This window comes from Lactuca sativa, chromosome 4 (genome assembly GCF_002870075.4).
Source record: "Lactuca sativa cultivar Salinas chromosome 4, Lsat_Salinas_v11, whole genome shotgun sequence".
In the NCBI taxonomy this organism is placed as follows: Eukaryota; Viridiplantae; Streptophyta; class Magnoliopsida; order Asterales; family Asteraceae; genus Lactuca; species Lactuca sativa.
Genome location: NC_056626.2, coordinates 178,005,446 through 178,023,874, shown reverse-complemented (window position 1 = coordinate 178,023,874; position 18,429 = coordinate 178,005,446). Strand labels below are relative to the sequence as shown.

At 30.9% G+C, this 18,429-nt stretch overlaps 1 protein-coding gene and 1 non-coding gene across 3 annotated transcripts; both read left to right on the top strand.

Annotated features, from left to right (window-relative positions):
• The first annotated feature begins 3,247 nt into the window (after positions 1-3,247).
• Positions 3,248-8,697, top strand: LOC111907937 (NADP-dependent malic enzyme, chloroplastic). 2 transcript variants are annotated; one of them, XM_023903748.3, is made up of 19 exons: positions 3,248-3,410; positions 3,524-3,718; positions 3,934-4,235; positions 4,325-4,445; positions 4,539-4,613; positions 4,698-4,849; positions 5,090-5,261; positions 5,350-5,445; positions 5,546-5,617; positions 5,750-5,833; positions 5,916-6,014; positions 6,107-6,154; positions 6,477-6,530; positions 6,631-6,819; positions 6,892-6,969; positions 7,053-7,127; positions 7,550-7,640; positions 7,722-7,850; positions 8,481-8,697. In XM_023903748.3, exons 2-19 carry the CDS (start codon positions 3,692-3,694, stop codon positions 8,567-8,569), a joined length of 1,953 nt encoding a protein of 650 aa, XP_023759516.1. In that variant the 5' UTR covers positions 3,248-3,410; positions 3,524-3,691; the 3' UTR covers positions 8,570-8,697. The 2 variants fall into 2 exon arrangements, with proteins under 2 accessions (XP_023759516.1, XP_042757168.1); XM_042901234.2 differs by lacking the exon at positions 3,248-3,410 and having other exon boundaries at positions 3,440-3,718; positions 3,943-4,235.
• A 4,014-nt stretch (positions 8,698-12,711) lies between these two features.
• On the top strand, positions 12,712-12,860 carry LOC111907954 (small nucleolar RNA snoR135). The gene has a single exon (XR_002855722.1). It is a non-coding gene; the product is annotated as a small nucleolar RNA snoR135 (small nucleolar RNA).
• The last annotated feature ends 5,569 nt before the right edge of the window (positions 12,861-18,429 follow it).

Genomic DNA, 18,429 nt, shown 5'->3' with positions numbered 1-18,429 from the left:
TTATTGTTCAAACTGTTTATCAAACTGCTTTACAAACTCTTTTACTTATCAAATACTTTTACTTAAACTTTGTTATACTTATAATAAATTGCATGCCCGTATATGTATGGTTATATAAGCAATGTTTAAAAGGCTTAGGAAGGTCGTCCGCCCTGTTTCCTTTTCCTCGATTTGGATGTGGTCTGGTGGGATATCGGGTAGTCGTCCGAAGGTCGTTTCAATATTGATTATATATCATGTGTACATATATAGACATAAAAGTGCTTCCATATTCATGCGTACTAGTTACATCATTAGTAAGCTACCATCGAGGTAGCACAGGATCATACTTATACTATTGCTAGATCAATGAGTCAGTTCATTCATGAGTCAATACTTATTACTATGAGAACATATACAACTATACTATGAGAACATATACAACTATACTATGAGAACATATACAACTATACTAGATAGAGAACATATACAACTATACTAGAAAGAGAACATATACAACTATACTATGAGAACATATACAACTATACTAGATAGAGAACATATATAACTATACTAGAAAGAGAACATATACAACTATACTAGAGAAAGAACATATACAACTATACTAGAACAGTTCATTACATTACATATACATGAATACGTTGATTATTGTGATATGAATCGGAGCATGACTTAAATGTCATGGCCCGAGTTGTAGCCAGAGTCTCTTGAAGGGAGAGCGTGAGTTTGCGTATAGATCTATACTGGATTGACTATCCTACACCTTGCTGCTAGCTACAACCGAACCTGCAGGTCTGCGGGTGCCAAACGTCATTTCTTTTTACGACCTACATTTGTCGTTGTTTATCCAGTCGATAGTATGGTACAATTAATCACATGATACCTAAATATAAATCCGGTTTAAGGTAGTTAGTACAACAATAGTTCCTATAATACAACACTACAGTACTACAGTAATTTACCCTTTACATATATTTAGTGATTATTTCACTTAAACATTAATGTACAAACTATATTTTGTTAATGATAGTTACACTTGGGAAATTACACACTTTTATAACAAACGAACATACGGAACAGTTAAGCCTTGGTAGAAGGCTACTTTAATAGAAAATATAGGTTTTTCTAGGAGATTCAAACTTTTACAAACACTTACAAACATTTACATACCTTTTACAAACTCATACTTAAAACCATGTTCAAACGTTTTGATAACAAACACTGACACTAAATACTTATGAACTCACCAGCTTAATGCTGATAAACTCTTTCAAAATAACTTGTATTCTCAGGTCGACAGTAGACAGGTACCGATGCGAGCTTTTGAGAAGATGGAGCGCATCCAAAACTCATCTTATTAATTTGATTTACATTATTTTTGGTGTCTATAACTTTACAGAACACGCTTATATTAAAATTATATATTTAATGCAATGGATGATGTTGTTTACTTGTTTACTTTTACTGTGTTGTGATACTTTACATGACGTCCTCCGCCCCATAACGTTTTCGCCGTTCTCGGTTTTGGGGTGTGACACTTTATATCTTTGAAAAATCATAACTTCTTCATATGACGTCAGATTGTGGCGGTCTTTACATCTATGGTTTCGTAATTTCATGAACTACAACTTTCATCAAGACTATTGTAGCTAAAAGTAATTTATTTTCACTTTAATATTTATAAGGAATATACAGTGAAATGATCTTACAAATTCATAACTTCTTTATACGATGTCAATTTTTTTGCATTCTTTATACTCACAAGTTCGTATTTATGACTACTACAACTTTCATATGGATTATTTATTCTAAAAATCTTTAAATTAAAATGTTATTTAACACAATTTGTTAATTTTATAATAGGATTTTATACAAATATTATATAACCATAATATTTATCCATATAACATGTACATAATAAATATACAAATAACATAAACACATATAGTCTAAGAACAATTCTTATTTATTTTTTATAAGAAAATTTACATTATTAACTAACGTAAATAAGAACATTTTGACGTAATGCTTAAAAAATGTAGGAATTACAATTCTCACTTACTTAGGATGATTTCGTCTCAGAATCATACATCAACAAACAGTTATGGATAGTGACTCCCCATATCACTTTATGTTTCCCACGTAAGGTTTAGCCTTATAGTATGCTTCTATCACACCAGTACTATTCAATCATATTGTCGCAACTTCTTTATTTTATGATCGATAATCGCGTGAGGTTCTTCAATTAATCTTTTGTTTTCATCGACTCTTAATTTTGAAAGTGCGATCATATCGGGTTCTCCTCCCAAACACTTCCTCAAGTAACAAACATGAAAGGTGTTATGAATACATTATAGTTCAACTGGCAACTCAATATTGTATTCTTGATTCCCTATCTTCTAAAGTATTTTGAACGGCCTAATAAAACGCAGACTTAGTTTCCTACATTTACTAAATTTGATAAGTCCCTTCCATGAAGAGAATTTAAGCAACACCTGATCACCGACCTCAAAGGTTATAGGTCGACGTCTCAGATCTACATAACTTTTCTGACGACTTTAAGCATCTAACATTATTTCTCGGATGATTTTCACTTTTCAATGGTTTGTTGAACAATTTCAGGCCCCACAAAGTGCTTTTCTCCAGCTTCTAACCAATAAGAAGGCATACAACACTTTCTTCTGTACAATGCTTCATAAGGAGACATCTTGATGCTTGAGATATAACTATTGTTGTAGGCAAATTCTACTAATGGTCAGTGGTCATCCCAGCTACCAACGAACTCTAAAGCACATCTTGTGGATGATAGACAGTATTTAAACACAATTTAAACAACCAAGATAGGGAAAAAATGGTGTTTATTACTTATTATTTATTTCCACCACAATAAGCTAAGTTTAAGGGTTTGGATATGAATTCTTAAAAATGAGTTTATTGTGGTAGGAATAAACTTAATGGTTAGTGGTCATCCCACAAACACTTTTGTAAAAGTTTTTTATTTCACCGCTAATAAGCTATAAGTTAACAAACCAAAAAACAAAGTTTCACTTCTCCTTTAACTCTTAAATAAACTTGTCGTGATACTTTTTAAAAGAACGATAACTAGACATATACTGGACAAATCTAAAGATATGTTACTATCTCATAATCACATCTCAGTTAAATATTGCAAAAGGACAATGAAATGAATACTTTATGACTTTGTGTTTGTCTTCATAAGAAAACTAGCGTCTAGCTGTAAATTGTTGAGTTCTGTGGGTGGGGCAACTTCTCTTAGTTGTTAGAGCAGCTCGTCAGATATGTTTACAAACAAGACGAAATCTTGGTTGCAAATTTCAAGAAATCGTTCCAGTCAAATCGACCTTCCCCAAATAAACCCATTGTTTTTTCACCTACTGTGAATGCGAGGAGTATGCGCATCCGTCCATCCTTTATATAGAATCGAATACATTATTCAGTAATATCATCATTCGACAGTTTATAATTTTATATTTCTGAATATTTTACTTTTATTTCGTTTCAGAGATGCGCAGAAGCAGAATGTTATAATCTACAGCCATCTTTCTTTAAACAGTAGACAACACCCAGAAGATCCCTCATAAAAACCAGAGATTGGAGACGAAAGGGATACTCATACACTCACCGGAGAAATTTTAAAACCCCCATTTCGTTCTCCGTTTCTTTCGTTAAGATGGCATTGATAGGAAACTCATTCAAGGTAATTTTCACAATCATGCATCGTATTTTCTTAGTTTTCTCCTGCGATTTATGTCTGAAAATGAAAATGTCTTTGGATTTTGGCTCGAATCGAACAATCTCGCAGACGATTTCATTCCAGCTTTGAATCTTGGAAATCCGATTGTTAAGATAAAGATAATGTTTTTATCTTTTTTTGGCAATTTCTATTTGTTTAAATCCAACCTCATTTTGTAGTTGCACCAGAACAATTCCCTTTCGGGGATTTCAAGAATGACGCAGTCACAATCGTTGAGAGTATCAATTCATCTTCCGAAGGTAGTAGCGATGATGAACTCGAACACCCGACTGGAAAGAAACGTCAGCGTTTCAGTGGAGAGCGTTGTAAACGAGTTGAATGCTCCGACGGCCGTCGAAGTCGTCGACCCTACATCGAAACAACATCCCACCGCCGTTGGCGGTGGCGTTGAGGACGCGTACGGCGAGGATACAGCTACAGATGAGCAATTCGACACCCCTTGGTCTGTTTCCGTTGCCAGGTGATCACAAATATCAGTGAAAAGTAAAAAAGATGCAGAATTTTCTTTCGATTTGATGTGAAATTGGTAAATTTGATCACTTTTTGTAGTGGGTATTCATTGCTGCGAAACCCACGTCACAACAAAGGTTTAGCATTCAGTGAGAAAGAAAGGGATGCTCATTACATACGTGGGCTACTTCCTCCAGTTGTTGTTAATCAAGATCTTCAAGTATTATTCATTTTTCTTGATTTTTAATTTTACAAAATGGTTGAAAATGCAAAAAGAAAAAAAAAGTTAATACTATCGAATATCGATACCCAGGTTAAAAAGATGATGGCTAACATTCGACAATATGTAGTACCTTTGCATAAATACCAAGCCATGATGGATCTTCAGGTACCCATTTAAGTATTTCATTATTCTATATTCTATTCATCAAGAATACAATTTTTTTTTACTTTTTTTTTGTGATTTAATTAGGAGAAAAATGAAACGTTGTTCTATAAGCTACTAATCGAAAATGTTGAGGAGCTTCTCCCAATTGTCTACACTCCAACAGTTGGTGAAGCATGCCAAAAGTACGGAAGTATCTTCAAGCGCCCACAGGGTCTATTTATTAGTTTAAAAGACAAGTGAGTTTGTGATATCAATTAAATCTATTTAATTAATACTTTTGGTAATTTTTCAATTTTGGCAATGCCATACATAGCCTAAAAATTATAAAAGTTTCAAACATTTTCCAAATTAATCATTCAAAATGGTTAATTTGGAAAACAATACAAATGTTTGAAACTTTTATGGTTCGAGTGTACACAAAACTACCCGAAATATAATGGTATTTTTGTAATTTGTAACTAATTATCTTTTCATAGGGGAAAGATTCACGAAATACTAAAGAATTGGCCTGAAAAAGATATTCAAGTGATTGTAGTGACGGATGGAGAGAGAATATTGGGATTAGGAGACCTCGGTTGCCAAGGTATGGGAATACCCGTTGGGAAGCTATCTCTTTATACTGCTCTTGGAGGAATTCGTCCTTCACTTGTAAGTTTTCAAAGATTATAAAACATTATGTTTTTATTTATTTATTTTTTTTCATGTAACGATTGCTAAAAATCATGTATGTTTTTAGTGTTTGCCTATAACCATAGATGTGGGCACAAACAATGAGAAGTTGTTGAACGATGAATTCTACATTGGTTTGAGGCAAAAAAGAGCAAAAGGGCAGGTTGACTTTTTACGTTTTGCTAAAAAAAAAGTTTCGATAAAAAAATTATAGATTATTGAGGTAAATTGTGGTTATAATGTAATATAACTATATTTGCTAGGAATATGCTGAACTTATGAATGAGTTTATGTCTGCTGTGAAGCAAAGATATGGTGAGAAAGTTCTTGTTCAGGTTAGTAACATTTATAATAATAATAATAATAATAATAATAATATATTAAATAAGTATTCAAGATTTTCGTTCTACATATTGATTACATACTCCAACAAATGATTCTCAATTTTTATGATCTTTGTTTTGTAGTTTGAGGATTTTGCTAATCACAATGCATTTGATCTTCTTGCAAAATACAGTTCCACACACCTTGTTTTCAATGATGATATACAGGTATATATATATAGGCATTCTGATTTATTACGTATTTTTATTATTGGCAAATATTTATTAAGATTTTGTGATTTTGTTTTAGGGGACAGCATCAGTGGTTCTTTCAGGGCTTATTTCTGCATTAAAATTAGTTGGTGGATCTTTGGCTGACCATAAATTTCTATTCCTTGGAGCTGGAGAGGTAAAAATAAAATAATAATATTTTTTCTACATTTTTTTTGTCAAATTTTATTTTTTAGATATGTTTAAATTTGAGCTTTTATTTATTTACAGGCTGGCACAGGCATTGCTGAACTCATAGCACTTGAGATATCAAAACAGGTAAAAAAAATTGACAACTTTTTGATGTGATATTTAACAAATTGATCACCAATTTTGCAAAATCGTTCTTAAATAGATTTATGTTTTTTAATATTTTTTTGTCGACTTTTTGGTAAGAGGCAATTTCACAACTTTTTGAGATTGACAAACTAGAAATTGGTGGTTATTTTTTTGTGCTATTGGTCAAAAAGGTGGTCAATTTTTAAAATACGACATCATAATTATTCCAATGAACAATATTTTACAAACACAAAGAGATAAAAAAAAAAAAAAAAGAAGATCAAATGATATATATGTATTAAGTTAGTATGTAATCATGTAGACAAAAGTTCCATTGGAAGAGACTCGAAAGAAGGTTTGGCTTGTTGACTCAAAGGTAAAGATTAAAAAACATGAAAAACTCTTTTCATAACATCTTGTTTTGAGTAAATTATTTATTTATTTATTTATTTTTAACAAAAATCGTATTATTTTAGGGGCTAATTATTAAATCCCGGTTGGATTCACTTCAACATTTCAAGAAACCGTGGGCCCATGAACATGAACCTGTAAAAGAACTTCTTGATGCTGTCAAGACGATCAGGCCAACTGTGTTGATTGGATCTTCAGGGGCAGGACAGACATTTACTAAAGAAGTTATTGAAGCTATGTCGTCTCTTAATAAGGTAATCGTTTATTTATAATACGAAAATACCCAAACTACCCTTCGATTAAGCCTTAAATTATCGGTTTTTCAGAAACCTGTTATTCTTGCTCTTTCCAATCCAACTTCACAATCTGAATGTACTGCTGAACAAGCTTATAACTGGAGCCAGGTTTGACTTTTTTCCTGCCAAATTTTGACCTAAATTTTTTACCCTTAATAATATAACTTTTTTTTTTTTTTTCAATTTTATAGGGTCGTGCAATATTTGCAAGTGGGAGTCCTTTTGCTCCTGTTGAGTATAATGGAAAAATCTATGTATCCGGACAGGTTTTTGATCTTTTTCTTAAACCCTAAAATTAGGGTTAATCACAAAAAAAATGACCAAAATAGGATCTGTATAATAACAAAATTACCACCTTTTTCACATTTAACACGAAAAATAACCACTCATTTAGCAATATAATTTTTGGGAATTGCAAAATAACTTTATGAATGGTCCCCACCAGAAAAACGAACCTTAAATTATTATTTTTTGCGAAATGACATCATTTTGCAAATTTTAAGGTTTTCTTGTTGTGTGGGGACAAGCCATAAAGCAATTTCGCAATTTGCAAAATCAATATTGCGAAATGGGTGGTTATTTTGTGTTACATGTGAAAAAGTTGGTGATTTTGTAATCATACACCTCCTATTTAGGTCAATTTTGTTATTATATATGTTGACTTTTTGTGAATTGATTATTGTTGCAGTCGAATAATGCATATATTTTCCCTGGATTGGGTCTGGGGTTGATAATGTCTGGGGCGATTCATGTTCATGATGATATGCTTTTGGCAGCTTGTAAGTTTGCATAATGCAAAAAGCTTCTTGTTTAATGTTTGTTGTTGTTTGTTAAGAGATATGTGTGTTTGTTTTCAACAGCTGAAGCTTTGGCTGAGCAAGTTACACAAGAGCATTTAGACAATGGACTAATTTACCCTCCGTTTACTAATATACGCAAGATTTCTGCTCATATTGCTGCTAAAGTTGCAACCAAAGCATATGAACTTGGTTAGATCACCCTCTAACTCAAATCACTTTTTTTTTTCCATTTGTACATGATGAGACTGTGTAGCTTATGTGGGACCCTAACACACATTAGACTATGGTTATGCTTGGCAAACTAGCTGAAAATCTAGTTGCTTGCTGAAAAACTAGTTGATTTCTGCTAGCTGAAAACTAGCTGATATCTGAAAAGTTAGCTACTAGCCGATAAAAAATGACTTTTGGTAAAAAGTAGCAGATAAGCTAGGTAAGAAATGTAAATAACATAAATGGGAATGGATAAAGAACTATTTTTATGCATGGTAAATGCTATAGTGGGAGAATTTTAAAAGAACACCATAAGCTTGTTAAAACACCAATCTAAGATTTTTTTTTTAAAAATTAGATAATAAGCTACTTTTTGATTTGTTGAACATAACAATCTACAAAGCTAGAAAAATAAGTTAGTTGTGGCGTACCAAACATAACGTATATGTGTTGAGTTTGCTTTGATACCATGTTAGTTAGATAAATGAAGTTCTAAAATTTCTTGCTTCAAGGGCATTTTTGGAAAAAAAAAATCCAGGACTCTAGATATCTAAGAGTACGAAATAGTAGTGCTAAATCGAAATTGTGTTTTTTTTTTTGGGTGTGTAGGCTTGGCAAGTCGGCTTCCTCAACCAGAAAACTTGGTAGCTTATGCCGAGAGTTGCATGTATAGCCCTAGCTATCGAAATTATTGTTAGGTTTTTTGATAAAAGAATGGTTGATTCAGCTCCTTATGTTGTTTTAGATAGAGTAGTTTTGTATGTTAATTATGTCATCTTTTGAAACCTCTATATGCTTTTTATATTATATTAGACTGAACAGAAAATGACCATTATTAGATACCTTAGATTATAGGTCTTTTTACACAAAAATGAACATGGGTGGTATCATTTAATAGGACAATCACCTTTTGGCCTTACACTAAATTACTTAATTTTGTAATTAGTCAAATTTTGAATTGTGAAATTGTTTTGAACACAAAAAAGTGGAAGAAAAATGATAAATGTTTTTGCAATATATGAAATATATGATAGTTCTACTTCTATGCATCATCATGTTGTGCTACTTTAGTCTAGCACAAAGATGACTGACATATACAAAAAAAACCTGTAAAAAAGAAAAAAAAAATGTAAAATACGACAAACAAAGGTGGGTGAATAATAAAAAAATGAAATAAAAGAGACTAGAATAAAAAGCTAGAAATATGTATCATCAATAATGATTAAAAACAAAAATCATACAAAAAGTGATGCTACCCATCTACCTTGTTACCTTCCACACCCTCTATCTAAATTAGAATGAATATAAAAGATAGAGTGAAACTATCTATTATGCATTATTGTTTCCCTTATGTATATTGATTTTGGTTAACTTGTCAAACATCCAACACCATTATAATTGATTAATACAGTGCTTTTCAAACATTATTTTAGGCACCATCATATTTTGTTACAACTCAACATCTCATTTCGATTATTAAACATCATATAATAACTTTCATCATTATATTAAGGAATAAGTGATGCAATATAATGTACTTGTTGAACAATTTAATATAATATTAGGCTCATTATATTCACCATTGTATAATATTTACATTATATAGTTTCTACTATTAAGTATATTAGGTTCAAGAGTAAAAATAACATATTAAAATAAGATTAATATCATATCTCAAACAATGACAATCAATAATAAAAAATTATTATACTTAATATTTCAATCATTTTTTCTAATATTGATGGTCGGGACCCATTTTTAGTTTGTTAATATTTTCTTTAGTTTTCATTACACCATCATCATACATACTTATAAACATAACATTTTTTCTTGAATCTCATTCATTTGAAACCCCCATTCTTTTTTCCTTTCACCACATTCATTTGAAACTCCCATGACTTTTCAATTTCTTTATAATAATAATAATAATTTGGTAATTAGGTTAAATAAATATCAAATCTAAAGTGTATTCATATATAAACTAAATTTCAATATTAAAATAATATCTTTAATTCTACTTATAAAATTATGTTTTTTTAACTTTTAACATATTAATTTATTAGTTTTAATATATTGTTGGATGTAAATCATTATCATTTTAAAGGTATATTTTTGAACAATTTGTATAAAATACTTAAATTATTAATTAAAATATAACATTATAGACTCAACTTAAATAAAAATTTTATTTAACTTAAACAACCCAAAGATTATTTTATAAATAGTTAAAAGTGATAAATTGTAGTGTATTTCTAATAATGATTGTAAGTTGGTTAATAATGCTAAGTAAATATCAAACCTAAAGTGTAATCATAAATATACTAAATTTCAATTTTAAAATAATATCTTTACTTCTATTTATAAAGTTATGTCTTTAAATTTTAACATATTATACTTAATTTATTAGATTTAAAATGTTGTTGCATGTAAATCATTATCAGTTTAAAGCTGCAATTTTTGAACAGTTTGGACAAAATACTTAAATTGTTAATTTAAATATAACATTACAGTGTCAACTTAATTCTACTTATAAAATTATGTTTTTTAACTTTTAACATATTATACTTAATTTATTAGTTTTAATATATTGTTGGATGTAAATCATTATCATTTTAAAGGTATAATTTTTGAACAATTTGTATAAAATACTTAAATTATTAATTAAAATATAACATTATAGAATCAACTTAAATAGAAATTTTATTTAACTTAAACAACCCAAAGATTATTTTATAAATAGTTAAAAGTGATAAATTGTAGTGTATTTCTAATAATGATTGTAGGTTGGTTAATAATGTTAAATAAATATCAAACCTAAAGTGTAATCATAAATAGACTAAATTTCAATTTTAAAATAATATCTTTACTTCTATTTATAAAGTTATGTCTTTAAATTTTAACATATTATACTTAATTTATTAGATTTAAAATGTTGTTGCATGTAAACCATTATCAATTTAAAGCTGCAATTTTTGAACAGTTTTGACAAAATACTTAAATTGTTAATTTAAATATAACATTACAGTGTCAACTTAAATATAATGTTCAGTTCCACTAAAAAACCAAATAATATTTTGTAAATAGTTAAAAGTGAAAAATTATAGTGATAAATGCAAAAACTAAATTGTAATATTAGTTTAGCTAAAATATTTCCTAAATATATTTATATAATCGTTAAAACTTTTCAAATAAGTAGCTTAAAATAACTTATAATAACAATAGTTAAAAATAACTCTATATAAATGATTATATTGTTACCTTTAAAATCAAAAAATAATGTTTGATGTTTTAAATAATTATAATAATAGAAACTAAACATTAAGCAAATAAATGTTAAAAAATTAGTTAAAAATAACAACTATAAATAATATTAAACCATATATAATATTTAGTTTTATTGATGTGTAACTCGCGAGTAGAAGTCATTCAAACGATTGAGATTATAACGTTATAATAGATTTACATATTATCATATAATTCAAAATAATCAATATATTATATTAAATTAATATACGAATTATTATATCAAATTTAACAACAACGTTAGTGTTATATTTTAAAAAATATATATTTGTAAAGACTTCAACTATATAGGTGTTTCTGCGCATTACAATGTCAACTCAAATATAAATTTCAGTTCCATTTAAAAAAAAACTAAAGAATATTTTGTAAATAGTTAAAAGTGATAAATTGTAGTGATAAAAACAAAAACTAAATTGTAATTTCAATTTAACTAAAATATTTCTTAAATATATTTTTATAATCGTTAAAAGTTTCCAAATAAGTAGCTTAAAATAACTTACAATAACAATAGTTAAAAACAACTCTATATAAATGATTATATTGTTAGCTTTAAAATAAAAAAAACAATGTTTGATGTTTTAAATAATTATAATGATAGAAATTAAAATATTAAGCAAATAAGTTCTAAAAAATTAATTAACAATAAAAACAACTATAAATAACATCAAATCATATATTATAGTTAATTTTATTCATTTGTAACTCGCAGGTAGAAGTCATTTAAACGATTGAGATTATGAAGTTATAATAAATGTATATATTATCATATAGTTCAAAATAATCAATATATTATATCAATTTAGTATATACAAATTATTATATCAAATTTAACAACAATGTTATTGTTATATTTAAAAAATCATATATTTGTAAAGACTTCAACTATATAGGTGTTTCTGCGCAACGCGCGAACATTCGCCTAGTTGGAATATATTTCAACGCATTGTCATATTTGAATTAACACTGAACTAGATCTCAACGCTATTTAAAGATAAATAAACAAATTATGTCATATTAGATGTCAATATGTTTTAGATATTTTATATAATATATGTCAATCACATATGATTCAATTTCATATAAAAATATACATGGTTAAAATCCAAAGACAACCCAAAAAAAACCTACCGAGTAGAATGTAATTTATTTATTTATAAAGTATAATCTACCTAAAAAGTAAATTGAACTGGAATTTTGTTAATTTAAAAAGGCAGTGAGACTAGAATCTCTTTAGTGAAGTTCATAATTTCATATATATAAAACATCAAAATTATAAAATAAAATGGGCCAGAACATATCTATCAAGCCCACGTAAACCACAATCACATTAAACCCTAGCGCTCTCCTATTTATTCCATCCACCGGCCACATCTTTCTTCAACAGCGAAGCATGATTCTAGGTTCTAATTCTTCCTTTTCTTTTTATTTATGTATACTTCGATTTTTTTTCTTTTGTTCATGTTATTCGCCATTAAGATAATCTCTAAAACATCTGATGTTTAACGAGTAGTTTACTTATTAATTCTGGATTAGTTAAGAAGCAGAGATAGTGTGTATCGGCGTTGTGCTATTTGATGCACTTTGACTGAAAGAGTTCTCTGCAACATTAATGTGACATGGGAAAGGTGGGCAGTTGTGCTCCATTTTTCTTGATTGGATTCTTCAACAATCATTTTTCCCACATTCTATCTTCTAATATTATCATACTAATCCACTAATTTTTTTTCTCGAATTGTTAAGTTGTGAGATTTTGATTTAGGTTTTAAGGCTAGAATACGGATTTTCAACAAATTTGTTGTGTTTATGCATTTTTAAATAAATAGCGGCTAATTCTTTGAAGTTCTACATATTTGTTTTTCTGTCCAATATCAATTTAAACATTTCAAGTTAAATGATTCAAATATGTTTTTCTTAGTACAACCATTTTTACTAGGTTTTTTTTTTTATGGTTATGATTCATTATTTTTATGAGTTGATACAAGATTGTTATGATGTACGTCGTTATTTTTTTTGATACAAGATTGTTAATGCGATTTTTTCCGTTTTGTGGTTGCATAAATTACATCAATGGATCAAAATCCAAATACCCTTTCACCAAATCTGAACTCAAACCTAAAACATGTAAGATTTCCTATGGTATTTGCTTGATATTAGTCTTAATTTAATTTTACTCAACGCTGCAATTTCTTACCTCACATTTATAGTAATTTCATCACGATATTTCTAATGAATTGTTTATGGGACTATGATAAAATTTTAACAAAACATTTTCTGGTTTTATCATTTTGTATTTCAAACACAAGCAACCTATCAAGCAACATTTATTCAATAAAAACCACTAGCTATCGTTGGTAGAAATTGTTGATGAAACTTAAGCAGAACAAGTTGAAATCAACGTTGTTTTTCTTCATATGAACTTTTTTTCAGTATGAAAATTTATGACCATTTTTCTTAAAAGCATTTATTTTTTTCATATCATTTTCCATCAATGTTGATTTTTGACGTAGTGCTCCATGATTCTGCTAATGCAATTTTCTCCTGTAGTGTCTGACTATATCCCCCTTTGGGTATCTTTGGTTTTCTTTTTTCTACTGCCTAAAGCTTTTTCCATTTAGTTTCGTTATCATTCCCTACCAATATTCTCTATCGATGTTTGTGTGTGATAGCTAGGAGTTGCTTAAAAGATTATTTGTGTTTGGAATTTTAATATGAACGATGATGAACCAAAAATGTTTTTTGGAATTTTTTGAAATAGTTTTGATGGAATACCAATTGTGGCGAACCTTGGGTAAGTAAAATAAAATAAGACTTGTATTTAGCAAAAATCATGCTGGGTAGGAGATGATTAGGTTTAGGATTGAGGAGGGGTGTTTTGGTTTTGATCAATTGTTGTAGTTTGTGTAATTCCGTAGCAGAAAGAAAGAGATGAAATTGTGTAAAACAAGTTTTAAGCTATGTAATTTTAGGTTAAAAATGAGCAATTTAAAAATAAATGACATTCAATGGTCTTAATATGACCATTGCCTTTGGCGTTCCTTTGAGTTGCTTTTTGGAATACAAAAAACGGGTGATAATCTATTGGCATGGCAAAGACGTGGAGGTTGTGCCACTAAGGCACCCTCCATGACATTTGTCCCCAAATATGGATCAACCTTACAACAGATCCTTAGGCTACACCCTCCTTGACATTTACACCCTCCTTGACATTTGTCCCCAAATATGGATCAACCTTACACCCTCCTTGACATTTGTCCCCAAATATGGATCAACCTTACAACAGATCCTTAGGCTACACCCTCCTTGACATTTACACCCTCCTTGACATTTGTCCCCAAATATGGATCAACCTTACAACTGATCCTTAGGCTACACCCTCCTTGACATTTGTCCCCAAATATGGATCAACCTTACAACTGATTTTTAGCCTATAGGTCCCCAAATATGGATCAACCTTACAACTGATTTTTAGCCTATAGGGAGTGGTAGTCCTCATAGCATTTTGCCATTTTTTTTATTGTTATATTAAATAATTTTTCATTTAAAAAGAAATAAAGACTCTAAACGAAAGTTTAAAAAAATGAAAAATAATAAAGTTAAAAAAATGAAAAATTTTAAAAAATGAAAAATAATAAAGTTGAAAAAATGAAAAATACTATTGAAAACGATTTGTGGAATTGAGATTGAAACTTAATGGTCTATTCTCAATTCTCCGTCCCCCATTTTTTTTTATATTAGTTTTAAGATTTATTATCCTTATTAATTCATAGAGGCCCATTTGCATAAAATTCTCTTTTTCAACAAATTAAATCCTGTTTTCAACAAGTAGGGTTTCAACAAACACAAATTTGCTTTCGGCTGGAATAGTCCTATTTTTTGTATCCAGAGATGTTAATGACGGCAGCAAAGACGAAGACGGAGAAAAAAGAAGATGAGGTGAGCTAAGTCAAAAGTCAATAGCCAATCAAATTATGATTGAACGTCTAGATTCAACACCCACCATTGAAGCTAACCCAGAGTACCAATTGTGGAAAAACGTGATCGTTATGTGCTTTTGTGGCTGAAATCCATCCTCTCCGAACGCGCCCTGACGATTGTCGCTCGTTCAACCTCTTCTCATCTTGCTTGGACTACTCTCAACAAAACTTTGCAAGCCCAAAATAATGCTACAGGTATGGCTATGAAGACCCAACTTCAGAATATGTCAAAAGGCTCGCTACCCATGATTGAATATTTTGAAAAGAAACGTGCTATTGCTGACTCCTTGGCCGAGAACCTTAATCCGATTTCTACATAAGACCTTATTGGATACATCCTCAATGGGCTCGATTCCTCCTATGGCCCATTCACTGTGGCCTTTATGATGAAAGATTATAATCCCTCCGTTGATGACCTAATGGGATTACTACTCCAAGAAGAAGCAAGACTCGAACAAGAGCATCTTCGCCAAACAATTGCATTTCCTTCTTCATCCAATACCTCCGCCCCTTTAGCTCTCAATGTGAATCAGAATCAGTGCAGGTACAACCCCAACAGTTTTGCGCATTGTTTGGCTTAGCTTTTAAAAGCTCAAAAGTCCTTTTCCAAAAAGTTACAAAAAGTCAGAAAATCCTGACTTTTCCAAAAAGTTGCTTTTCCTTGTATTAAAACTCCAAAAGTTACTAGTTTGCCAAAAATCTTTTTTTTTTCTTTTACAAAAAGGACTTTTGGCTGTGAAAAGTTAAGCCAAACACCCCCTTGTTGTCTCATCTACTCAATCTTCCGGCAACCGCTCTTCTGACTCCCGACGTCGACGCCCTCAATGTCAATTGTGCAACAAACCGGGTCATGAAGCCATAGACTGTTGGCAAAGGTCCAATCAGATCGACTATCCATCCCGAAGGCCGAATCCAAGAACTTCACAAGCTTCTCAAGCTCATATGGCTCAATATCACAGTCCATCCACAGTTGCTGATCCGTCATGGTATTTCGACTCCGGTGCAACAGATCAGGTGGCTCCCGATCTACAGAAAATGAATGTTGCAGAGGAACACCATGGCACAAACAAACTTCAAGTTGGGAACGATACAAACCTACCTATCTCTCATATTGCATCTACTTCTATTCATAATCTCAAATTGCCAACTGTTTTGATCGTTCCTCACATTACCAAACTTCTTCTAAGTGTTTCTAAACTCACCAATGGCAATAATATCTACATGGAATTCTGGCATAAACACTATGTTGTTAAGTCATTGCAGGGACAAACACTCCTCAACGGGGACATCAATGATGGCCTTTATCGTCTTCCTTCTTCACTCAATAAAGCACCAAATAAATCATCCCCTACCATGGCTTTCACAGGCATTCGAATTAATGTCCATGGCTGGCAGAAACGTTTAGCGCATCCACATGCTCCTTTCCTTAGAAGATTGCTTTCCTCCTTCAAGCTACCAATATCGTCAACTAAAATTTCCCAGTGTTTGTGACTCATGTCAACTGGGGAAAAGTCATCGACTTTATTTACCTTCTTCTCATGTAGCTTCTAGTAAACCTTTTGATTTAATTTATTCAGATGTTTGGGGCCCTTCCCTTTTCTTTTCTATGAATGGAAACATATATTTCTTATTATTTGTTGATTTTACAAAATTTATATGGATTTACTTTCTGTCCTATAAATCAAAAGCATTTTCTACCTTTGTGCAATTTCACCAAATGATTAAAACACAATTTTCAACCGAAATCAAAAGCATTCAGTCCGACTGGGGAGGTGAATATCGCTCCTTCTCCTCCTATCTAACCACACATGGAATCAATCATCGTGTTTCTTACCCATACACACAAGAACAAAATGGGGCGGTTGAGAGATGTCACACCCCAAAACAATGAATGACGGAAACATTCTGGGGCGGATAACGTCATGTATAGTATCACAACAATGAATAATAGTAAAACAAGCAACAACATCATCCATTGCATTAATAATATAATTTCATACATGTGTGTTCTGTCAAAATTATAGACACCAAAATATACATATCAAAATAAAAGAAGAGTCTTGAACGAACTCCATCTTCTCAAAAAAACTGGCACCTGTACCTGTCTACTGGTGACTTGAGAATACAAGTTATTTTGAAAGCGAGTATCAGCTTTAAGCTGGTGAGATCATAAGTATATTAATGTCTGTGTTTGTATGAAAGCATTTGTAAGATGTTACGTAAGCTGTTTTGTACAATGTTTTGTAAAATGTTTGAACTCTCCTAGAAAACCCTATGTTTCCTACTAACTGTAGCCTTCTACAAAGGCATCTAGTGTCTGTGCGTGTGTCTCTTGTAAGAGTGTGTGTTTTCGCAATTCTGACTATCATTAACGTAAAATATAGTTTTTACATTACCGTGCATCTTGTGAATATTCACGAAGTGAATGTAATGGAAAAATATTATAGTACCGTAGTATTTGTAATAAGTGACTACCGTTGTACTAACTACCTTAAAACAAAAGGTGTTCAAAGTAACATATGATCGACTTGTATCCTGCTATCGACTCTAGTAAAACGACGATGTAAGACGCCGTAAGAAATGACATTTGGCATCCGTAGAATTGCAAGTCCCACTGTAGCGAGCAACAAGGTGTAGGATAGTCAATCTAGTATAGATCTATACGCAATCTCATACGCTCCCCAATAAAGGAGATTTTGGGTACAAAAACGGTCATGGCAGGAAGTGTCATGACCCGTTTAATAGTTCACATAACTGCATGAATGTACATGTAATGAATGTGCTAACTATAAAGTGTACTCTTTCTCTATCTAGCCTGTATGTACTATAATGTTCTGCGTGTGCTAGCTGTAATGTATGTTCTCTCTCTATCTAGTATGTATAGTAATGTACTGTGTGTACTAGCTGTATTGTGTGTTCTCCCTATATAGCATGTATAGTAATGTACTGTGTGTACTACTCGTACTAACTCATGAATGAACTTACTCATTGTATGTTTCATTGTGTTAGTAATAGTACTAGTATCTTCCTGTGCTACCCCTATGGTAGCTCACTAGTAATGTATGATCATGTTCGTGAAACCCTTGCTACCCAAAGGTATGGAACTGGTTGAAAGAACTTTTATGTCTATATATGTATACATAATATATAACTAATATTTAGACGACCTTCGGACAGATAACCGATGCCCTACAGCCACATCCCAACGAAGAAAATGAGATAAAGCGAGCTGGACTTCCTAATCCCTTTAAACATTGTTTATATAACTATACATACATAGG